This window comes from Sorex araneus, chromosome 6 (genome assembly GCF_027595985.1).
Source record: "Sorex araneus isolate mSorAra2 chromosome 6, mSorAra2.pri, whole genome shotgun sequence".
NCBI lineage: Eukaryota > Metazoa > Chordata > Mammalia > Eulipotyphla > Soricidae > Sorex > Sorex araneus.
This window is the reverse complement of record NC_073307.1, coordinates 31767306-31793078: the sequence shown is the minus strand read 5'-3', so window position 1 is coordinate 31793078 and position 25773 is coordinate 31767306. Positions and strand designations below refer to the sequence as shown.

Below are 25773 nucleotides of genomic sequence, written 5' to 3'. Positions count from 1 at the left end.
ATTTTCCTGACCTCAACCCCTTCACACCAGTATCTGAGATCACTCCTGTCTGGATTCTGGAACCATATAGGATGACAGGGACCGAACCCAGATAAGTTGCATTGCAAGGCAAACACAGTAACCTCTATCCTATCATCTGGCTCCTCTCACTGCCTTTTTAAGTGATATGGCCTGGAACTAGAAAGGCCTTGTGTGTAAAAAATTAAAGCAAGCCTATGGCTCTCTGAGCTGCTCTGTTCACCACCCATGTTCGGTGCTCTGGAACCGCTAGGTGTGACTGTTGGTCAAGGGCAGGCGACGGAAGGAAGAAGGCCAAACTGGTTGCTCGATCAGTTTATTTCATTCTCTCTCTCTGCTTCTCTTCCGGCTCTCATCTCTCTCTGGATCTCTGGATCTGGCCCCCCAACCTACTCTTACAGCCTAGTTAAATCCCCCAGCATGAGGGGGTCTGGGCTACACATAGGTGTGGTGACAACAATAGGGATAAGGTTCCTTTCCCTTAGGGGATGCTTCTCCTAGGACTGATACTCTTTCAGCTGGAGGATCCACCCAAGGGCATAGTCCCATGAGTGTGTTTCTCTTCTCATCCAGCAAACATATACGCATTCATAACATTACTCTCCTGGGGCCATCTCGATCTCAGAGTACAGTGCTCAGGCCAGATTGGATCATGATAGCATTCGCCCATGATCAAGCTCTAAACTTACAGTTAAGAATTAGGCACTTTGGCCAGGCCCATCTCAATACCAGGGTAGCACATAACTCATCGCTTGCCCTGGATCCGTCCCATCCCTCGTCTCGACCCTGCTTTTGGGGTGCTAGAACTGAGGGCAGCTGAGGCTTAAGTGGAGAAAGCAGATGCCCGGGAATGAATAATATTCGAAACCAATTAAGTCCCAAGTTACAAAAAGCATTATATTGTCTTCTTGTGTCTATACAAAAAGGACATTGCTTTAAAGTAAATTATTCAAAAGGCATAAGGAGAGAAGAGAGGCAATATTAACTTACAAGTTCAGTGTCCTAGGAAGTCTGACCTTACAAATTAGCGGAGTTAGATTAGGGGAAAGCTGATTAACTGTTTTGAGGAAGAGAGTTTAGAGAAGTGATTACAGCTAAACAAAGGGATGGGAGTGAACACCTTGATGGGTGTGACTGGGGTAAGCCTAAACTCTAGGGAAAAACAGACAAGCTCCTTGTGGCAAGTGGGGAGAAGACAAAGTAATGTCATCCTACACTTGTGGTGAAATGTAATTCAGATGTAGGATTCTTTTAGATGTTAAGAGAGCTTAGAAATGTACTTTCTGACCATGTCACCTACTAAGATTTAGAAGAGATTAAATAGCACGGGGACTGTTTAGCTCTTCGTGGTACAGAATGTGATATAAGGTTGTTCTCAGCAATTCTTTCAGAGTTGGCTTTTAAACTAGCTTGCTATAAAATCCTGAATAAGTTGGTTTTTTTTTTTTTTTAGTTTTAGGGTTTCATGCTATTTTCTAATTATAATAATGAAGAACTGTCCTAAGAGTTTTTAAGTTCAAAAATTTAATTTTTTAAAATTTTATGAATTGTGATTTTAGAGACTTTTTGCTATCTTGTTTGAACTTCCAAAATTTCAACCTGGTTTATCTTTTGCCTTTTGCAGTACTGGGACCAAAATTCAGGGCCTATACATGCAAAGTAGGTGTGCTAAGCTGTATCATCACTGAAACCTGAATATATATATATGTGTACATATATATAATTTTTTTAAGGAAAAGAAAACCTAGGGCCAGAGCAATAGTAAACAGTTTGAGCACTTGCCTTGCACATGGCTGACCCGGAATCAGTCCTTGGCACCCCATATGGTCACCTGAGTCCTGCCAGGAGTGATCCCTGAGTGCAAAGTCAGGAGTAACACTGCTCACACTGCAGGGTGTGGCCCTCAAACAACCATAAATAAAACTTATAAAACAATTGCTTTTTATTTTCAATTGGAGGAAATAGAGTATTAAGAATATATGAAAGTCCTACTCTTTGTTTAGCAAAGGCAATTGAATTAAATTTTTATTTTTCCCATAACTAGTTAGAATTAAAACCTTTAGTTCAAATCAAAACCTTCCTTTCACCATAGATGGTTTTAGTCATTTGACAGTAGTCATTAAAATTAAGTTATTACCTTTTGAAGGTTAAAATCCATGACTTTGTTAACGAGCATGGTCATTTTTTTTTTTCTCTTGAATGAGAGTCTTGATATGTGTAACAGTACTTATTGTATTAGAGGGCCAGTTTGTTTGTTGTTACCAGGTTTTGTTTCTGTGTTTCCTACATTCCAGGAAACTGTTTAAAAGCCATCTGATGTTTGAAGGGCTGTAGTGTAGGCTCTGCTTTCTGGTAACCTGTATTCAATTCCTGGCACTTTGGGGATAGTCCCCAAACTGCAGGGTTGTGATTCACCTTGTCTCATGTGTCTGCGCCCGAACCAGCCATCCCCATGTGATGAACTGGATTAGGTTCCCAACACCATCAAATAAGTTTTCTGGTAGAATTTATTCTTAGAACAATAACTTAATATTGTGGCCTTGTTACCAAAACATAAACTATTTTTTTTCTTTTTTGTTGTAATTTAGGCCACAATGTATTGTTATGACTGGTTCTCCAAACTCACGCCCAGCTTTACTTCATCTTGTTCATGATTTCACAAAAAATGTTGGCTTGATGATCTGTGGTCATATACATATGGTAAGTGTTAAGCATTTTTTGTATACTAAAAAAGGTTTGCGTGGTTTTGGTTTTTAACTGGAGTGGGGGGTGCGGGGGTTGTTGGGGCACATCTGTCTGTGCTGGGGGCTTAGTCCTGACTCTGCACTTGGAGATCAAAACCTGCTATAAGGTCAGCACCTTACCTGCTGGACTATCTCCAGCTCCTATGCCAAAAAGGTTTTGTTTCTGTTTTAAATTTTTAATTTGTGGAACTTTTTAGGTCTCAAATTATTTGACAAAATATCAGTCTGTTGTTTCATTTGAAGGAAGTTACTGTCTTAAAATATCTTTGTGATATTTTAACTTTGTGTTTTTTGTGAAAGGGGCATTTCAGTACAGGCACTAGGGGGTCATACCTGGTGCTAGGGGGACCATAACCACATGCAAAGTAAGTGCCTTAGCCCATATACTAGCTTTTCAATACACAGATTGTCAGAAATTGTCACAAATCGTTTTAGGAAAGATTTTTGAATTTATTTGGGGGCAGTGCTCAGGAGGCTCAAGTACCCTCACCGTGTGCCAGTAGGGCTAGAGGTTCAATGCAAAGGTTCGAGGAGGCCATGCTTCTGGGCCCTCCTACAATGCCAGAGATTATGAGGGCCACTAGGGTGGTGCTCAGGCCCTCTAGGGCTGCCCTCAGTGGTGATGCTCTATGGACCAAACCTTACCACTGTTAAAGTATCCAGTCCATGTCATGAGTTTAATTAATTTAGCATATAATAATACTTATCAGTTGGTTTATCTAAAAATAGCTTAATAACTAAGAGAACTGAATTAAATTTCCTGTTTTTTTCTTAGTGTCTTCTTGAGAAAACTGAGCATGTTGACTATAGGAAAAAGTGTAGGTTGGAGGGGATAGACCAATGGTAATTATGTGGTACTTAAAATACCAATGGTGTCTAGTATATAAAACAAAGTAGTTACTAATCTTCCCAAAATGTTTTTAATTGACCCATTGATTTTTATTTTAACCACACCACAAATAATTTCTTACAAATCCTGTTGAATCATGGCTGAGTATGTAGTACAAGAGGTGTAGAGCAAATGCTTTGTGTGTGTGAGGTCCTGGGCTCAGTGTCCGGCCTCCCATCCCCCCCAGTCACTGAGGTGCAGCCGCCATAGCTGGCAGAGAGCAAACTATCATTCTGAAGTAGGATTCTCTTCTTGACATTTTGACTGGGAAACATAAATGCTGGACATCCCTTCTCTGTGTTAATATAGTTTTGTATTAAAAATGTTTCATGTCTCATGTCCTAGCCCCTGTCTGAGTTGCTCTTGTCCTTAGTATGTAGCAAAGTGACACTATATGTGGGCATGTGTAGGTTGGTAAAAGGGTACATCAAAACAACAATCCAGTACAAACCTGCCAAGTTTTCTAGTTTGTCTCTGGGCACATCAGTTTAAATCAGGGGCGTGCTTGAGCACAAGAAATTATAAAAGGGCAGTTATCCACTATAAAAGATAATAGTATTTTTCCCTATTAATATTTTGTTTGTATGTTCTTCAGTTTGGTTTGGTTTGGAGTTTGGTTTATAATAGACTTTATGTTTGCTTGAAAAGACCAAATAGAATTGAAAATTTAAAGTATTTTTCATTTCATTGTTTTACCAGAAATAGAGAGGAAGAAAAGCATTTAAATTATATAGCTACTTTGATTTTCAGTGATATTAAAACAAAAGTGAATCTGGGAAATTTTTTAGTTTCTGTAATCTAGTTTCCATTTTCACTAATTTCTGGTTTCTCTCAATATTAGAGATTAGAAATAAAATTATTAGTCTGTGTTTCCTCTAATTCACTTCTCCTATTACCTCCTGTGCCACAGCTATTCCATCAAACCTTTTTTATAAGCTGAAGTATTGGATAGAATTCTGTAACCTGAAAAATAAAGTATTAAGTATCTTCTCACAGTGGTTAGGCATTTTATTTTATTTGGGTAGGAGGTTGGGCCACATCCTGGGAGGATCAGAGACTACTCCTGGTTCTGTGCTCAAAAGTGACCCCTGGCGGAGCCAGAGGGGCTAGGCAGTTCAGCCGTTCCAGTGCAGGTCAAGTGCCTTACCCTCCATACTGTCTCTCTAACCCAGACTGATTTTTCTGAGTGTGGAATAGATGGCCTTTCAATTTAAGATGTTATCTTACTCTAAAGGGCCCTCGAAGACAAGCCATGAAAGAGATGTCTGTTGATCAAGCCCGATATCAGCGATGGCTTATCAAGAACAAAATGAAAGGTTTTTATGCCCCTGTACATGCAGATGACTTGCGAGAAGGTGCACAGTATTTGATGCAGGTAAATTTTTAATGCCTTTCAGTGACAATATTTTGTGTTAGCTTTATTATTTTTTCATTTTGTTTGTTGTCTTAACATAAATCTTAAAATGCTTTTATTAGATTGGACTTCTAAGATTTGTATAGTCACAGAGGTAATTATGAAATTAATGTACCATTTGAAGAAAAATGAACCCATTTGTAAATTGTTTCATTTTTAAGATACTCCCATTATTTCAATTCTATACTTGTATTTTTCATTTTTCTTTTCTTTTTGGCTCACACCCGGCGATGCACAGGGGTTACTCCTGGCTCAGCACTCGGGAATTACCCCCCGGTGGTGCTAAGGGGACCATATAGGATGCTGGGAATCAAACCCAGGTCAGCCGCGTGCAAGGCAAATGCTCTACCCACTGTGCTATTGCTCCAGCCCCTATTCTTGTATTTTTCTTAAAAATACAAATTGTATGGAAACTGATATTTTTATTAAGTAGATATTTTTATTACACTCAATAAAGGATTTCAGGATTAATGTTACATGGATTTGGAGGGGACTATAAGCTTTTTGTTGTAGTGGAGATATGTTTTTAGTTTAAAGTGAATAGTATATAATCATTCACTATTTGCATTTATGTGGAGTGATCACACCTGGATGCTTCTTGTTAACATCTGTCAGCATTGTGTTAGGTTTAAAATACTCTTATAATGAAGAGTGATAATAATAATTTTTATTGGTAAATTGGACTTAATTAAAATTTAAAACATCTCTGTATCAGAGGACATTAAGAAAGTTAAAGACAATCTACACAATTAAAATATTTTTGAAAGCTATTTAACCTGATGAGGTTTAATATTCAGAATATATAGAGATCTAGAACAGCTACCAAAGGCACATTATGAAAAGATGAAAAAAATTTAAACCTTTCCAAAGAAAATTAAAAGTTCAGAATCAGATAATACAGGGCTTAAGGCACCTGTCTTGCAAGTGTCTTGCCATAGTTTTGATTCCTGTATTGTATACATTCCCCTAAAGCACAGCTAGAAGTGATTTCAGAGCACTTCCAACTGTAATCACCCCCCCACTCCCTGCCTGGAAAAATATATAAAGATAACTAATAAGTACATGAGAACATGCTCAGTGTCCTTGGGTGGCAAATGAAAGTCACAATAGAAATCCACTTCATATAACTAGGATGCGCTTAAAACAAACAAGATCAGGAAATACGTGTTGCTGCCAAGGAAGTGAAGAAATGGGAACTTGTGCATTGTTGATGGAAATGTAAAATGACATAGCCTCTGTGGGAGACAATTTGGTGGGTTATCAGAAAGCTAAATATAGGCTTCCCATATGACGCGTAACTCTACTCCAAGGCTACCTGTAGAGATTAAATCTACCTGTACAGATTAAAATCAAGGAATCAAACAGACTTTGAATGCCATAGTCCGGTGCAGCATATGTGCAATGGACAAATTTATGTGACAATCTGTTAGTCAATAGATAAAGTACATATACATAGGATAAAATATTTAGCCATAAAAAGCTGTAGAGTTTTGATATATGTTATAACATGAATGAACCAGGTAAAACCTATCAAATGAAACAAGCAAGAGACAGAGAACAATACTATATGATTTCTTTTACAGAAAATTCTTTTTTTTGGGGGGGGGTCACAACCAGCGATGCTCAGGGTTACTCCTGACTTTGCACTCAGGAATTATTCCTGGCAGTGCTTGGGGGACCATATGGGATGCTGGGGATCGAACCCGGGTCGGCCATGTGCAAAGCAAATGCCCTACCCTCTGCTATCGCTCCGGCCCCTACAGAAAATTCTTAGGGCAATAAGCAACTTAAAGAGACTGACGTAGGATAGTTGTTATCAGGACCTGGAGAAAAGACAGAGTAGATAGTTATTCCTTACTGGTTAAGGAATTTCTGTTTGGAATAATGAAAATAGGTTGATTTTAAATTTTAAAATGGTTAAAATAGCAAAATTTTAAATCCAGTTTTCACCATAATCATAAGAGATTTAAGAGATTCTTGGATTTGGAGAAATATTTTTAGGCATATTGAAATTCTCATTGCAGGAAATACTGATGAGAAGTTGAGAAAGAATTATTCCAGTTTCAATAGATAGTGTTGATTGACGCGAAGAATGAAAACCTTGTTGTCATTTAGAACTGAAACTAGCAGATCTTCTTTTGGACTTTTGATTTTAAGTTTTACTTACTTGTTTACTTAGACCTCCTGTTACTCTCAGCCAAATGGACCAGAGTTTGAGTTCAAAGGCCTGAGGATGCTTTGCTGTTCATGCCCTAAAATGCCACGAGTACCCTAGCCACTGCAGTGGTGCTTGAGCACCCTCATGGTTGCTTACTTGGAACCATGTGGTCCCAGGGGTCCTAGGATTTGCCGCCTGCACCTTAACTTTATAGCATCTCTCTTGCCCTCAATTTAAGTTTAATGACTTATCAAAGTATATAACAGAATGTTGCTATATCATAACAATCTTTATAAATGATTATATTCTATCATTTACTAAAAATATGAACATTTTGATAATTTAGAAGTATGGAAGTCTTCATTTATGCCTTTTCAAGCGCTGAATTTTTCTTTTCTAATTTTTAATTTTAACATTGTACATGTAATTTATAAATGTGCTTGTATTGGATGCTCAATATATTTGCTGATAAAGGTACGTGATTTTAAAATGTTTCAGGAGACTGTTGTATATTGCATATTAAAAGTTGTGTTTTTTCTTTATTTTAGGCTGCTGGCCTTGGGCGTATGAAACCAAACACACTTGTCCTTGGATTTAAGAAAGATTGGATGCAAGCAGATATGAGGGATGTAGATATGTATATAAACATGTTTCAGTAAGTATTTAAGTCTCTTAACTATTCTTGGCTCCAAAACGTTCAGTTTGAACATCTGTGCTAGTTTTGACTTTATCACAAGATTGAACAAAATCACAAGGATTACCTGGTTTTTTAGTGTTTCTAGTGTGGGTTGTTTTTTTTTCCATTTTCCTTTTCCACAAATATTTTATTATTGTATTTGCTTATAATGGGAGCATTGAAAGGAAGGAGTTGAAGTAAAAGATCCTCAGAGAATTGTGTCCCTCTAAGAGTGTGTCCCTTAACAATTAAACCAAAAGAAAGGTGAAGGGGGGAGATAGTTTAAAGACCTGGAGCATATGCTTTGCATGGGGTGTTATTCTGTGGTTGATTTTCCAGCACCACATGTTACCCCAAGCACCTCCTGCCACCTCATATGGCCCTGAAACTCTAACTCTGAAAACTTGGTAAATCATAATGCCGTAATTATTTATTTATTCATTTTCTGCTTTTTGGGTCCACCCAGCGATGCTCAGGGGTTACTCCTGGCTCCGCACTCAGGAATTACACCTGGCCATGCTCAGGGGACCATATGGGATGCTGGGAATCAACCATGGTTGGCTGCATGCAAGGCAAAAGCCCTACCTGCTGTGCTATCACTTCAGACCCCTTGACAGTTAATTTCTTTGAGTTTCTTAAGCTAATTCAGTACTATGAATTGGCCAAAGTGATCTCTCTACATTTCAGGACACGGCAAAAGACCCTTAATAATGACTTACTATACCGTGAACATGTGCTTTAATTTATTAATTTAAGCAATAATTTTTATAATTTTGTAAAATTTATAAATGCATTTCTAGTCTTAAATTTAATGATAAGATAGCATTCTATGAGTGCTTTGATTATACTATAATCAGAAACAAAGGTAAATTTTAACCTGTTTCCCTCTTCAGGAGCAATTAAAGTCAGCAGGTTTATCATTTTAAATTCCAGAAACACTTGGGCCAACATGATTTATGGTCTTAAAAATGTTTTCAGAATTCATCTGTTTTTAAATCATCTTTGTGATTTTTGCATTTGTGTATACAGTGTTCCCTCTTGTGTTTTTAAAAAATTGAAAGGATACATAGACACATTTGCAAACGCTTACAAAAATCTTTGGACTACTTTCTTCCAGAAAGATCACTTACTACTCTACCATCTGCTACTGATATGACTCAGTGGTAGAACAACTATTTTCACATGTGTAGGGCCCCAGGTTCAATCTCTGTCACTATCACACATTTAAAAAAAAAAGAGGGGGGGCTGGAGCAATAGCACAGCGGGGAGGGCGCTTGCCTTGCACGAGGCTGACCTGGTTTCCATTCCCAGCATCCCATATGTTCCCCTGAGCACCGCCAGGAGTAATACCTGAGTGCATGAGCCAGGAATAACCCTGTGCAACGTCGGGTGTGTCCCAAGAAGGAAAAAAAAAAGTACCATTGACTCTCATTCTCAGTAGATAGATTTTTTTGTACTTCTTGAGTTTAAGGGTATAAGTCTAAATGAAATATGGTGGAATTGCTGTAATTTAATATACAACTTGTTAGCTTTAATAGGATAGCAGTACAGCTATGATAGCTACTTTAGATAGAAAACACTGTAAAGATCCTACTCCTGGGGCTGGAGTGATAGCACAGCAGGTAGGGCATTTGCCTTGCACGCGGCCGACCCGGATTTGATTCCCAGCATCCCATATGGTCCCCTGAGCACCACCAGGGGTAATTCCTGAGTGTATGAGCCAGGAGTGACCCCTGTCTGTGCATTGCCGGGTGTGACCCCCCCAAAAAAAAAAAGAAAAAAAAAGATCCTACTCCTAACTAATTTCTATATTATCTCTTCCCAAAAGATAGAAAAGTGAAAGAAGTTGTGTAGGATTTGAAATTAACATTTAATCTTATTATAAATTTTAAGAACATTAAAGAAAAGTTAGCATTTTTAAGGCCAAAAGTAATTTTAGAGATCTAATATTGACTTCATTTTGTAGAGGAGAGCACAGAAAAAAGTTTGATTTTTCTGACCTTTTTTTTTTATTTTTAAGTGATGCTTTTGATATGCAGTATGGAGTAGTAGTTATCCGTCTAAAAGAGGGATTGGATATATCTCATCTTCAAGGACAAGGTAAGTTTTTAATTTTTGTCAAAAGTGATAGCTAACCTTTGCAAATCTGTGTCATGATGATCAGATCTAACTGGCGCTACCAAAGTTTGTGTTTCATATTTGTACCAGTCTGGATTAGGGTTAGTGATCTATTGTTTGGTTTACTACTGGCTCTGCTCAGAGATCACTTCTGGTGGGTTGGAGGACTGCACGTAGTGCCAGGAATCAGACCCAGGTCGGCTGCATACAAGGCATGTGTTCTACCCACTGTACTGTTGCTTTGGCCTCCAGATGAATGTTTTTATGGTGAAAGCTAAGTGTTTACAGACTCTTCCCAAAAGATAGAAAATTAAGAAAGAACTTTATTTTTCAGAAATGGTCCTTGGACTTGATGTTTAAAGAAGGAATGATGTCTCCTGTTTTTATTCTTTGTTTTTTGCTTTTTGGGTCACACCTAGCAGTGCACAGGGATCAAACCCTGTTTGGCTGAGTACAAGGCAAGCGCCCTATATGTTATACTACCTCTCCAGCTTCTCCTGGTTTCAGCTCTGTAGACGAGATCACACATTTCCAGTACTGTTTAACATCTTACATAGTAAACATTTACCATGGCTGAAAGAGAGTTGGTTTTCATGTTTTATATATTTTTGTTGTTGTTGTTGTTTAACAGACTTGGGTTCCAAAGTCTCTTTTCATTATTGATTTTGTAGTACCTAATTTAGAAGCTTTTAGTTATGACTTAAATAGTTATGATAATCTGTCCAGAAAAATCTATTAGCTTGCTTGTTTAGATAATTTATAATAAATTTACTATTTCATAACAAAGTTTACTTAAAACTGTCATTTAATTTATATTAAACCATGATACCTTAATGGTTAAGATTCAGGTAAAGATAAGATTACATAATACATGAATATTTTTATATCTGCAGAAGAATTACTATCATCACAAGAAAAATCTCCTGGTGTCAAAGATGTGGTAGTAAGCATGGAGTATAGTAAAAAATCAGATTTAGATACTTCCAAACCATCTGGTGAAAAAGCTGTTCCGCATAAAGGTAATTTTTATTCAAATATGAAATTGTATTAGTGTTCTGTCTTATAAGTTAACTTATTCTCAAATGTACTGTTTTGAGTTGTTCAGGTAAAATGTATGTCTTTCAAGAAAAATTTAACTACAGAACAATTACTATTTTAAATATACTTTACTTAGTTATACTAGTTTGTAGAACAAAACCCGTGTCAACTGTATAAGGTGTTTACATGTTTATTTATACTTGGCATTAGATGAAACATTTAATTTAAAGCATAGATTAAATCTGAGCTTGGAAAGAAACATGATATTTGAGAATAGTTGTCTATAGCATAACATAAAGGAATGAGGTTTTAATAAATTTAAATACCATATATATGCGCTTCATCATCCCATGTTAACTGTGTGTGGAGTTCTTTAGGTAAATCAGCATAGTTGACAGTCCAGTACAATTTTATTCCTCTGTTTAGTCTCTCTGAAGAAGTAAGCTCTTTGTATTTGGCTCCCAAAACTGTTCGGTCATAGTTGCACATACACCTGTGACACCTGTGATTTAAGCTACAATGACTTACAGACCTAATGACACTATCCATTGTTTCACCTGTAAATCTGTCATTCATGAGAAGGAAGGGGATGACTTACAAATCTTACTTCTCCTGCGCTCACTCTCTATCTCTGTTAAGTCAAGTATCTCCATCTGTCCTATTTCCAGCTGACTTGCAATAAGGAAAAAAAAAATCTGCACTGTAAATCATCAAACCATATCATCATTCCAATTCCTGTGATTTTTACCATTCTTTTTTTTCTGAAACTGATAACCTTAGGCAAATCTTAACTGCTATGACATTGATCTCCTGTAGATTTAGAAGCATTTGCATCACTTCTTAATTTCTTGCTTCTGTATTTATCTTGTTTGCTTGGAGGGTTGCAGTTTATTGTTTAGTTGATCCATTTTTCCTTTCAGTTCTTTGCTGGCATTAAACATACTTTGTTTCATCTAAGAACATGTTTAAGTTGATCTGATAACATTTTTTTGTTTCTGCATTTGTTTTTGGTTTCATGGCATATACATTACCTCATTTTTTTTAAATTCCTTTCTTGCCTAAGATAGGTAGTGTCTTTACAGAATCTACTAGTAATTAATTGGAAAACAATAATGGGGAACAGAACAAGTAATATTTATTGAGCATCTGCTCTGTGCCTCCCACCATTAGTAGATGTGTACACATTAGTATCCACATGTGTGTACAGTCTTGTAATTTTTTTTTTCAGTAGAAAACTGGTGAGCACATTTCTACTCCAAAAAAGTAGATGCTTTTACGTTAAGTAAATTTTAAGCTTTAAAATTTCATGATTTTTCTGAGTTCTTTAAAGAAATACAAAATTCCACAACTATATATTTTTAAATATTTTTGGATGGATATCAGATGGATCCATACCTATTTTATTTGACCATTAATGTTTATGACTAGAGCATGCAATATAATTCTTCAGTGTTTTTTGTTTTACAACAAGCATATGAAATTAGAATTCAGATGTAACATTTGTTTGCAAAATTAGTGTAGAGACTTTAGAAAAGTTCATGCAATTTAAAAAGAATTAAGAATTAGAAACAATCTGGTAAAGTTCATTACAGGCATAGATAGTTGTATGTCTGTCTTGATTATTGAGGCATACATTGTGCTGGGGGATAAAAAGAGCACCTTGTTATATTTCCTTTGTGTGAAACTCTGAGCTAAGTGCACACTTTTGGCAGCCTAAGAGGTAGGTATTGTTCACTCTCTTTACCAATGAGAAAAGTGAGGAGCTGAGTAATTAGCAAAAGTTCACATGGTGGGAAAGGGGATTACAGGTAATACTGGATGCTGGGGGTCTGACCCAAGAGCCCAATATATATACTCTTTCCTGTCTGAGTGTGAAGTTTCCTATGCCTTTAGTAAATAATTGTTTCCATTAAGGAGAAAATGAGGTTAGGAAGACTGGTCATTCTAAAGAAATATAATCAAATTTAAGTGAACCTAAAATAATAATTTATGTACTCCAAAAGAAATAATTTATGCTCTTTGAGAATATTACACATGTATATCCTGGCATTTTATGTAAACCAAAAGATTGACAAAAATGCCTAAATGTTTTCAAGTGATGATTAATTTTTACAAGTACCAACAAGTGATAGCACATCGGGCAGGGCGTTTGCCTTGCATGCGGCCAACCCGGGTTCAATTCCTCTGACCCTCTCAGAGAGTCCTAAAAGCTCCCACCCGCACAGTAGAGCTTTGCAAGCTCCCCGTGGTGTATTCAATATGCCAAAAACAGTAACAACAAGTCTCACAATGGAGATGTTACTGGTGCCTGCTCGAGCAAATGATGAACAGCAGGAGGACAGTGCTACCAACAATTAGCCAAATGTCTAAAATTACTTTTTAGTTATTCATAAGTGATGCAGTGCATGTTTAAAGTTCATCACATGCAGCATCAAATTCAAGTTATATTTATACTCTGTAAGCAGTGGCTGAACATTTTTTTCAAGGGATTTCAAGTAATCCACTAAAGTGGTTTTGGTCAGTTTTACCGGAATAAACTTAGGAGTGTATATTAGCCCTGTTTGAAGGGGTATGAAATGTATGCTTTTTAAAATTAACACTCAGTGTAGAAAATATCAGTCTTCAGTCTTGATTATTTTTCAGACTGTTGCTTCTTACTATGATTTGTTTATAAATGTACTATTTACATTTTCAGTGCTCTAAAGGCAATTAACTTATATTTTGTGTTTTTTAAACATAATCTAGATGAGGAAGAGGATGGCAAGACTCCAACTCAACCACTGTTGAAAAAAGGCAGGCATTTTTCATCATTTTATTTTTATTCCTCTTTTCATACTGTTAATTCTAATTCCAATCCTATTTTCTTTATCTTAGTTTTTATTTTCATGGTGAGGTGATGTTACAGTTCCTTTTAACTGCAGATCAAAAATTATTCATCCAACTAAAGAGTTTAAATTGACAGGAAAAAGATAATATTAATGACAAATTATTTTTAAATCTTCATAGCATTTATAAATATTTGGAAGTCTATTTTTTTAGCCTAAACTGCATGGTTTAGATGGTAAGTAGACACACCACAATAGGCTCATTTACCGTGTCACTTGCATTCTTTACCATCAGTTGTACCCAGCCACAATCTTTATTTTGATACTAATGTATTTTTCATTTCAAAAATTACAATATTTCTCACAGTCCTGCTGCGTTTGGGAGATACACAGTCATGTCAACGTACATGAATTTTATGAGGAGGAGATAGAGGTGAGAGTTACGGAGCAGTATGGTTTGGTAGCCATATTATTTCATCAGTCATTCATCATGTTTGCATACATCACAGCAGCATGGAAAGTGAATGATCAGTGTTCTGCAAAAGTGATCAGATTTCCTTCTATGGATCTCTGCAATTAAAGTTGATATAGGAGTTTCCTAGTAGTCATTTGCTTGCTCACGGAGCCAGTGCTTTTTTTGTTTTTTTCATTCCTGGGACGATAGATGGGAACTCCTGTGGCATATTGTTCTTTGTGTACCTGCAGCAGATAACTGGAATTCCTTCATCTTTCTGTGAATCAGAGAAAGATGTGATTATAAGTCCTTTGAATTGGCTGTCAATATTGAGGGGCCAAAAATTAGGAAAATACAAGGAAGTTTTCCTTAGACTAACAGGTTTCACTGTGATAATTGTGAGATTGTATTATGTGTCTTCCATTTCCTCACATTTTTTTATATTACAAATAATTTTTTTATTTTTAAAAATTTAACCTTTATAGAGAAACCAGATTATAAATTTAACGTGTTCATAAACTTAATTTTCTTAGCACAAATAGCTATTCAAAAGTCTTAATCAGTTTCTTAATTCAGAATATTAGTAAGAGCAGGATACTTTGGATGAGTTTAGGTATTATAGAGACATTTATCTGTAACCTTCTAAAACTGAATTATAAACATCTGAAAGGTTTTGATGAACACCATCAGCAACTTTTTGAATTACAGTTGCATATCAGGAATTAGTAAACTTAAGAATTAAGCAAGATTGACATTAATATTTACCTCCCTTACATCTCATTTTTCTGCTTAATCCTTCAGAATCTAAAGGCCCTGGTGTACCTTTAAATGTAGCTGACCAAAAGCTTCTTGAAGCTAGTACACAATTTCAGAAAAAACAAGGAAAGAGTACTATTGATGTCTGGTGGCTTTTTGATGATGGAGGTAAGGTTTTTAATGTTTATTAAACTATTTCTTAAAATACTGTAGTTGGTAATGGTACTAGGAAGTGACATGTACCCAGAGACCCTATTCTAGTTTGCCAGCAATTTTAAAAGAATAGGATTAATTTCAGTTAGGTGTTGTGTACCTAATTGTCAAAAGTATCCTTCAATTGGAAGTTTCCCTGTTTTTTTCTTTATGATAAATATGTCATAGACCATCTGGTAGCATCTCACTCAGTTTGGAGTGCTGTTTAATAATTCACTATTAAAAGTTTTCAGTTAACATGCTTAGGCAGAAATGCCACAGAACGGATCTGGGTTCCACACTCTGTACCTCAGTAGGTAGCAAATGCTGATCATCATGGGTTAAGTCAGCTTTGGCCATCGAGTTGGGTTGTTTTCACCAGATTTATACAGTTCCCTTTCCTAAATATAGACATTTTGGGGGTTACTTGGAGACTATATAGATGCACCATTATTCTTGCAAGTTTTTTTTGTGGGGTTTGGGGAGGCAGGGAGGCGGGGGGCGAGGAGCTACTAAGTGCTCAGGAGGTCCAGTGACCCTGCCAGTGATTCTCTGCTAATTGTATCAATGGCTCAGTGCAAGGGTCCGAGGATATAATACTACTGAGGGGCTCCATGGGGTGCTGGGAATCAAACCCAAGTTGGGCACATGTGCCCTAACCATTGTACTATTTCCAGCCTTTTTATGCAATTTGTCACCAACTTCAGCATCCATTAATATCTTACCTAAGTTTATTATTTGTTGTGTTAGTAGTTGTCAAATGATTTTTCAGTCCCATCATCTCATCCTTATTTATTCATAGTTTTCTCTTTGTCATTGTGGACCCAGATTTTTTTAAATGGGATAAGATTTGTTGGGGTGTGTGTGTGTGTGTGTGTGTGTGTGTGTGTGTGTGTTAATGTTAAATTGTTTTAGATTTGGCTAGTGGGTTCCTCTGTGTTCATTTGTCACATTCCAGTCACTTTCTGACATAGTTGATTTAGGCTCAGAATTTACTGTCTTTAAATCTCCTTTGAGAAATCACGACCAGAGCATCAGTTAAAACCTTTCACTGCTAGGGTATCACTGCTTTCAGGCCCTCTTGTGGGCAGATTAGGAAAAATATTTCTGTAGATGTAGACTGGAAACTACACTTCTAGGATTCAGTCCAACTTGTCCCTTTTAATGTTTTCCATTCTAGTGGGCTTGCGTAAGCTTTGAAGAACTTTGTCATTTCCCTAATAATCCTGGATGTGATTATGCATCTCCCAACACTCCCATGGCCACTATTCCTTTTTGCTACCTCCTTCACATGGCTTGGCTTTCCTGGGCCTCCCTTCCTTTTCAGACCTGCCAAATGTTTTTGAGTCACACCCAGCGGTGCTCAGCACTTACTCCTGGCAGGGCTCAGGGACCATATGGGATGCTGGGGATCAAACTTGGGTCGGCTGCATCTAAGTCATGCACCCTACCGTACTCTCATATCATTCTGGCCCTATAGTAAAATTCTTAGTGAGAGTTAGCATTTAGTAAATAATGTTATATTTTTGTGATTTAGGTTTGACCTTACTGATACCTTATCTTCTGACTACCAAGAAAAAATGGAAAGACTGTAAAATCAGAGTTTTCATTGGTGGAAAAATTAACAGAATAGACCATGACCGGAGAGCGTAAGTTTATTTTCACTTGAAGCAAATTTTTCTCGTAGACTTATCATCGTATAAATTTGAAGAGACAAAATTAGGCAATCCAGAAAATGCCAATTATGTTGCTTTATTCTGCATTGAAGCTGGAAGCTCTAGTTTTATATATTCACCGTTTAAGTTAGTCTTTAAGCTGTAGATGCATAGTTTCACTTACATATAATACTTTTAAAATAACATCTCAGACAGTGTGTATTTAACAGAAATGCATAACAGAGTGCCATAGTCCTCCATTCCTGTCTGTCTGTGTTGTCAGGATTCTAGTTTCAGTGCCTCTCACTAAGTACCTGTATGTGTTTTGTCTGACCTTGTGAGCACTGCAGCCCCTTGTGTTGTTTTTGAGTAGGCACCACATCCAAAGGTGTGCTAGGTGGAGTGGAGTGCTGGAGACACAACTCAGGGCCTTGCGTATGCTAAGCATAATGTTCTTTCACATACCTGGCTCCTGTCCAAAACGTTTCAAACTACGTCTCTGATATATACCATAAAGAAGCTAATTGCTGAAACCAGGCCCTTCACAGTCTGCCCTCTGTTCCCTTATCATGTATCATCCCCCCCCCCCCCCAACTTATGCCACTTGCTTCAGTTTACTCAGGGTCCCTAGATATCGTGTTGATATTTTGCCTAATAAAAATAGCTTCTCCTTTGCCTCTCATCTTATTTAAATGCTCCATTCTTTTTGTCTGTGCTTGGGGCATTTTGTGGGATGCTGGGGTAAAGATCAAACCCTGGTCAGTCATGTGCAAGACAGGCACTATCTGTGACCCCCCAAAAAATCTTTAAATAAAGCTCAGCAATGTTGTTGATACATTTCTTTCAAGAGGCTCTTATATACTCAATATTTGAGCCCTGTAAATACAAGTTAGCCACTTAGTAGATTTATACTAGAATTCAACTCAGTGTTTATTCATTTCAACTAGGGAATTATGCAGTTTTATCCTCAAAAAACCTTCCGTCATCTCCCTGCCAACTGCTATGAAATGAATCTCCTTATCAGTTAATACTGTCAATTTGGCCCCAAATCCTAATACAGGCTTTTAGATAGATGCATTCTCCAAGAAAAATAATGAAAAAATAACTGTGCACTAGTTTTTACTTAAATCCATTAACATCAGTACAATATAATTTGACTAAGAATGACTTAACAAAAATTGCCACAGAAATTTCATTTGAATGAAAATTGCCATTCTTTATTAATATACACAGGGAATTTTACTTTATTAATATACAGTAGGATTGCCTTTACTGATAAATCTTGCTTTTCAGATATATGGATCCAGACCTATGTAGAAAAACCAAAACCATATATCTTGATGATGTTCATTTTTGTTTTTAGGATGGCTACTTTACTTAGCAAGTTCCGGATAGACTTCTCTGATATTATGGTCCTAGGAGATATTAATACTAAGCCAAAAAAAGAAAAGTAAGTTATTGGGAATTACTTTGTATACATTTTGAAATTTGTTTTCAGTGGAGGTAGGTTTTGGCTATACTTGGCTGTATTAGGGTGCCAGGGATTAAACCTGGGTATCTCCCCAGTCAAAGTTTGAATATTTTTAAGGATGAATAAGACAAACTAGATACAGATTATTTGATTTAAACCAAATTACTCGGGTTATTTTTCCTGCTGTTTTATCCAGATAGTCTAATATCTGCTGTAGGCATGCTATCTAAGTCTAAAGTGCTCAGTTTTCAGAAAACCTTTCAATTACTGTCTGTGATTTCTGAAATTCAGTGCCAAAGAAATTTCATGATTTATTCAATTATCATTGTTCATGCTTAGTTACATTTAGTTCATACTCAACAAGCATATCTACTATTTAAGCTGTTGTTTTAATATCTACGCTAGGGGAATCTAAGAATTTGCCTATAATAATTGTGTTCAGAAATCTTAACTGAGAAAGAAAAATAGATTTTTAGAAAATTCTACGTGCAAGTGGTATCTAGAATTTTTGTTATATTGATTATATCAAACAATTGAAAATATTCTCAGATAAAGATGTTGACACAAATAATTTTAAAATAGTATATACTTCAAGGTTATAATCAGGGAGAGATCTTTATTTTGAAAATTGATATTACAGAAAATGGTTAGTAATACTTAACTGGGAAAAACCTTGAAAGTCTTGAGGAATGGAATAACACATTTTGGTTGTGATAAGTATGTATAGGTGAAAGGGCATTGGCCATAGGAGCAGGGATAGACTTAGGAATTAAATTTGCAGTCATGAATTTGGTTCTAAATAAGTTGCCGAGTGACTCACAATTACTTGCCAAGTTATAATTGAAAGTGTTTTAAATCTTGCTGTGAAGTACTCTACAATAAGATTAATTATCAGTATTCTTTATATGTAGTATTATAGCTTTTGATGAATTGATTGAGCCATATAGACTTCATGAAGATGATAAAGAACAAGACATTGCAGATAAAATGAAAGAGGATGAGCCATGGAGAATAACAGACAATGAGCTTGAACTTTATAAGACCAAGGTATTTTTTAATCTTTGAAGTGATTTTTCACACTTACGATATTACTTAAGACATAATTATCAAAAATTGCCATTTGATATAAGGAATTAGGCATGTTAAGTTGTTTTTTGAACAGAATAGATACTTTTAGTCTTATTTTTCATTTGTGGGAGGGGCCAGTGGGGCCACACCAGGTGGTGTCATCAACACCAAATTAGCATCATGATAAGCATCTTTTCCCCTGTACTCTCTCTTTCTCTGGCCCCCTTAACTTAGTTTTATGAACTGTGCTGAATTTCAGTTAGTTTAACAATAATGTCCTTTCACATTTCAGACATACCGGCAGATCAGGCTAAATGAATTATTAAAGGAACATTCTAACACAGCTAATATCATAGTCATGTAAGTATTAAGAAAGGTTCATTCTATGATAAAGTACTTTGTTATGATGTACTTACTTTCAATTCTGTATATCAAATATAACTATATAATACCCTTAACGACAGTGGTTCTTGAAAAGGAGGAAAGGAAAACAGAAGATCCTGGGGCTGGAGCAATAGCACAGCGGGTAGAGCGTTTGCCTTGCACGCGGCCGACCCGGGTTCAAATCCCAGCATCCCATATGGTCCCCTGAGCACCGCCAGGGGTGATTCCTGAGTGCATGAGCCAGGAGTGACCCCTGTGCATTGCTGGGTGTGACCCAAAAAGCAAAAAAAAAAAAAAAAAAAGAAAAGAAAACAGAAGATCCACAAAATTTAGGCCTAAATATAAACTTGAGACAGTTACTTTCTCATAATTTTATTCTTAGAAATATCCTTCTCTCTACCTTAAAGTCCATAGATTTGGAGACAGCTTAGCATAAATATTTAGTATGTAATGACCCAGGTTAAAATTTGTTTTTGGACTATACCCCGCTGCATTGAGGTGCCTATATGGGATGTCAAGGATCCAGGTCAGCCACCTGCAAGGCAAGCGGCCTACCTGTGGCACTGTCACTCTGGCCCCACCAAATATTTATTTCGAGATTAAATTTATGAGTGTTTCTGTGTGAGTATCCAAATTTCAACACACAAATTTCCTATCAATATCTTGCTTTTGCATTTAATACAGATACTAATGCCCACTCCTCACACTGTCCTCCAATAAATCAGGTTAGGCAAATATTACTAGTTGCATCCAACTTTCACTTTCCTAGAAGTGACCTGTAAGTAGTTAAGGACTGCTGGGGCATTGAAAATGAGCCAGATGATGAAATTAATAATCAAAGAATACTGAGCAGTTTTGATGAACAACAACAAAACTTTAATGAAGCAGAAAGTTTTGAGCAGTGCCCTAGATGATCTGGACTAGAAGAGAGAAACAGAAGTGCATTCTACTGAGCTCACCACCACTGTGCAGGTTAGGTGCTTGCTTTGCATAGGTTACTGGGGTTCAAGCCCCAGCAGGAGTGATCTTCGAGCACAGATGAGTGTAGACCCTGTCCCAACAAAGAAAGATGGAACTTCATATGTGGAGTCAACTGTTTGAATCTCAGTTATCCATGTATAGTTCCTACTTTCTAATATTCCTCTCCTAAATTGTATCCTTAACTGAAGAGGAAATTTGGAGTTAAGTATAGAAAAGATTAATATATTATTTATCTTAAGACACGGGAGATGCTAGAATATATCACAGAATTTATCACACTCAAATATTCTGTAATTACAATAATTTTTAGTGATTGTTGTGACTTAATTTATAACGGATATTACATATTATTCTTTTCCATTTCTTTCCTTGTTCTCATACCAGGAGTCTCCCCGTTGCACGAAAAGGTGCTGTATCGAGTGCACTCTATATGGCATGGCTAGAAGTTCTGTCTAAAGACCTCCCACCGATTCTCCTAGTCCGAGGGAACCATCAGAGTGTCCTTACCTTCTATTCGTAAATGTTACGCAGTGGATAGCCCTCTGGATGGTACTTCAGTGCCTCGTGGTGAAGTAACTGACTCTTCGATGACACATTAACATCACAATGGCGAACTGTGACTTTTTTCCTTCACTATTTTATTCATTTGAAAGCACACTGGGAGTTGCTCCATCGACTTGGGTGTGGCAACTTCAGTTTAGTCAATTCCATATCTCAGTCGTACTGGATTCCTTGGCTTTGAACACAAGCTCACGAGAGTAAAGATTTTCTTTGCTACTTGAAAAGCAATAAAAGTGTGTTATTGAAAGGAGTACAAAAAGCCTTTAGCCTTGAGGTGCCTTCTGAAATTAACCAAATTTCATTCATATATCCTCTTTTATAAATTTTCAGAATGTCAAATTTTGACTTAAGCCATTTTTATTTCTAGTCTCTTCCATCTTAAATGGACACCGCGTTTCTTCTTCCATTGACCAATTAGTGTTGAATACTGTATTTTTTTTATTACTTTTATAAAAGTATGTTATATATTAAAGGTAAGAATTAGGGCAGGTCAGTGAAAATGAAAAAAGAAAAAAAAATTGAACAAAAAATGACTCCAAGGGTAGGTTTGTGGTAAGTATGTAGATTTAAGGGGAAAAGAGCCAATACCCCCTTTATTTTTTTAACTTCGGATTGGCTGTTTTAACTTCTACTATTGACTTGTAAACAAATTCCAAGATTTTTTTTTTTTTCAATTAGGAGAGATCTGTCTTTAAAAATCCCTTCAAGAAATGCTAAAAGATATTTCTGGAGGAAAATTTGACAGCAATGCTATTTAATATACTGTTTCAATATACACTATATGGAATTTCACATATACTATATGTATATCCTTTATAAATAGTTAAATATTTAATGTTTCATCAAATGGTTAAATGGACCACTGGTTTCTTAATGAAACATTTTTAGGCTTCACTCAATTTGTCAGGTATACTCAGGATTGAACACATTATTCTAAATAATCAAATGTAATTCATTCTTCATACTTTGAAACTTTTTTGTTAAGAAAAACTGCCAGTTTGTGCTTTGGAAATGTCTATTTGACAATTTTGGACAATTTTGATAGTGCACGTGCACTGTTAACTAGAAGCTTTAGGATTATTATGTGAAGTTTTTCATTTTTTATTCAAGGAAGGATTTCCTAAAAACATTTCAAGGGATATATGTCTATGCAGCTGTATATGTGGATGTATATGCATATACAGATGTGTAAATGATTTTTAAGTTGGTTTTTTGGGGTTTTTTTTTTTGCATTTGGAAGTGATCAAGATTGATTAGATTAAAATTCTCTTGTAAACACAAATTTAAAATTTGACAAACATTTCCTAAGGGGAAGGCATGTAACTTCACATAGTTTCCACTCAGTTAAATGGAGACTTTCCTCTACAGTGCTGTCTAGTGGATTCATTGGTATGTGTGAGTGGCAAAGAATTTGTGCAGGTTTTCATGAAACCTGATTAAAAGCTAAACAAGTACTGCTTTCGTCAATAGTGCGTATTTTTTTCCTGCATGAGTATGAAGTTAATATAAAAATGGAGATCTGATCATTTTGAATTTAAAAAAAATTAATAATTTCTTTTCCAATTCTGCCCCCACACATACACATTTTAGCTCACATCATTGCTCCAGGTTTTGTAGTTTTGGTGGTAAGGACAGTAGAAGTTTCATATTGTTTAGTATAAACAACGTTCGAGCTCTTTAAATGGATAATAAGGCATGAACTGAGTGCTGCTATCTTGAAATGTGCACAGGTACACTAATTTTTTATTTTACGTTTTTCCCATTCAGGAAAACATTGTGATCTGTATTGCAGGAACCAAATGTCATGCATAATACATATGTGTATAAAGTAAATAAACTATACCTAAATATGCATAATGGGGGGAGGGTAAAACTGTCTGTGAAATAATGTATGAAGCTTTTCACTTTTTAAAAAATGCATTTACTTTCACTTAACACTAGATACCAGGTCAAAATTTTCAGTTTTGTTGTAGTGCTCTAATAAGTTTCAAAAATTCTTAGAAGTACTAGCTAGCATTGAAGCTGTTCTACTCTTATTTATGCTAAATCTGATCATTTCAATGCCAAATCGTTTTTAGTTCTAATCATTGGTGATGAATTGGAAATAAATAATTATGCAATGGTGTTTGATAGTTCATTATTTCTATAGGTAAAAAGTGAGTGGGTTTAGAAAGAATGATGGTGTAAAACCAATTATTAACAGTTAAATCATATTTATTTGTTACATTTTTCATTTGTATTTTAGGCTTCCTTTTACATCTTTTTATATGCTTTCTGACGTTACATATTTTTAAAGACTATGGAAATAATTTAAAGATTTGAACTCCGGTGGATGTTTATCTACTAAGTGTGAAAATGTAATATTTTGATAATACTGTACTATAATTGTCACAGAAATGCTTTTCTAATGTTTTAATGTTGAGTATTGCAGTTGCTGCTTTGTACAGAGGTTACTGCAATAAAGGAAGTAGATTCTTTAAAACTCTACTAATATTTTTTCTGTCTTATAAATCTGTGTCAGTTTTGTGACTTAACTTTTTTCATCGATGCTGATTTTAATGTCTTATGCTAAATTATATATTCTGAGTTTACTTTATCTTGAGGAATGTTGAATAATATTCATCACCCCTGTTCTTTGGAGTAATGACTTTCTCTGGCCCTGTTTTTTCATTTTATCAAATCACATGTACATGAGTGAGAAGACTAGACCACTAAAATGAATTGATAGTCTCTGAATAGAATTTGATTCTTCCTTAGAGTTTTGGTTTTGTGGGAGTTGATTTACAGTTTTAAAAATTGCTTTTTATCCGTTCTCAGTTGAATATTATAATAGGTATTTATCTGTTTCTTGATAAGGATTTCTAGTGACATGAAAAATTTCACAAGGTCATGGTAAATCAACAAAGGGTGTGGATATCGAGCCCATGTCTTTTCTTCAGAGTTATTTTTATTAAGTATTCATTTGTATCACTTCACGTGATACTTACTCATCGATTTGCTCGAGTGGGTGCCAGTAATGTCTCCTTTCGACCCTGTTGCATGCTAGTGTAGCCGAATGGTGTCTGCTCACTCTTGGAACAGAAAGAGCATCAAACTGTTCATTCAGTTTTGACATTCATTCTTGACGAAGAAATCTCAGCATCTCGTAGGTGGGTGAATCAAGTATTCACTGCCTCCTAATCCATAACTGGGCAGGAAGGAATTACTCGTTTCTGAACTACCATCTATATTCAGGCAATGCCAGTTAGAGTGAGAAATGCAGTTTGGCTATGAGCTGCCGTAATGGATCTGAAATAGGTGTCCACAAAGTCATTGAAAAGAAACTATAGAGAACAGACATCATTTGCAGTACTGTGTATTTATCAATAGGATAGACATAGCAGTGAGAGAAAATAGATGAGAGTTTATAATGTAAGCCTCTTTGAGAGCTAATACTCAAATATATAATATACTCAAATCTTATTCCTTCAGGTAATAGCTGTGCAAAATAATGTTGGTGGCTTGATAATTTATCGCTTTTCATAGGAATTGGAGGCAGCAGTCAGACTTGCTTCTTTGATGACCAGCATTTCAGTTAGGCTAAAGGTCTTATAGCTTATCTTTAGGGGCCAGTGATAGCTTAAAAGGCTGAGGACCTGCATTACATGCAAGAAATCTGGATTTGGTCCCAGGCACCACGTTTCCTCAGGCACTGTAAGGCGTGGCCCCAAAGATAACCACTTGATAGCCTGTGCATCCTTACTTGCAACTTCTCTCTCATGGTCAGAACTCATTCTGCAAATTTGTGGAATCTTGTCAACACATACCCATTGTAACACTCTTCTAGTATATCAGATTATCCAGATAGTCATCCCACAGCTACAAATGTAAGGTAACTTGTGTGTGTGGTGGGCAGGGGAGTGCCTTGGGGCCTCATGCAGTGCCAGTGATTGAATCAGTTACATGTAAGGCATGTTCCTTAATCCCTGTATTATCTCCCCAGTCAAAGCTTACTTTTTAAGTGGACCTATAAAAAGTGCAAAGTCAGAGGAGGACCCTGATGTCACATGTAAAAAACTAAAGCACGCCGAGGGGCGTGTGCACTCGCGGGCTCTCCAAGCGGCTCTGTCTCACCGCCCACGTTCGGTGCTCTGGAACCACTGTGTGTGCTGCCGGTCAAGGGCAGGCAACGGAAGAAAGAAGGCCAAACTGGTTGCTCTATCAGTTTATTTCATTCTCTCTCTCTCTCTGCTTCTCTCCCAGCTCTGGATCTCTCTCTGGATCTGTGGATCTGGCCCCCCAACCCACTCTTGCAGCCTAGTTAAATCCCCGCAGCATGAGGGGGTTTGGGGCGTACACATAGGTATGGTCACAATTAATAGGAGTAAAGTT

At 36.4% G+C, this 25773-nt stretch overlaps 1 protein-coding gene across 3 annotated transcripts in view; it reads left to right on the top strand.

Moving 5' to 3' along the window:
• SLC12A2 (solute carrier family 12 member 2) overlaps positions 1–23889 on the top strand; it is a 90128-nt gene extending 66239 nt beyond the window's left edge. Inside the window, exons 16-27 of one of the 3 annotated variants that reach the window (XM_055142046.1) lie at positions 2607–2718; positions 4886–5026; positions 7772–7878; positions 9920–9999; positions 10911–11036; positions 13801–13848; positions 15136–15258; positions 16820–16931; positions 18301–18387; positions 19320–19455; positions 19769–19836; positions 21226–23889. In XM_055142046.1, the coding sequence (XP_054998021.1) occupies positions 2607–2718; positions 4886–5026; positions 7772–7878; positions 9920–9999; positions 10911–11036; positions 13801–13848; positions 15136–15258; positions 16820–16931; positions 18301–18387; positions 19320–19455; positions 19769–19836; positions 21226–21361 (1276 nt within the window). In that variant the 3' untranslated portion in view covers positions 21362–23889. Of the gene's footprint in view, positions 1–2606; positions 2719–4885; positions 5027–7771; positions 7879–9919; positions 10000–10910; positions 11037–13800; positions 13849–14247; positions 14314–15135; positions 15261–16819; positions 16932–18300; positions 18388–19319; positions 19456–19768; positions 19837–21225 lie in introns of those variants that run through there. The other 2 variants (XM_012933049.2, XM_055142048.1) reach the window with 2 other exon arrangements.
• The last annotated feature ends 1884 nt before the right edge of the window (positions 23890–25773 follow it).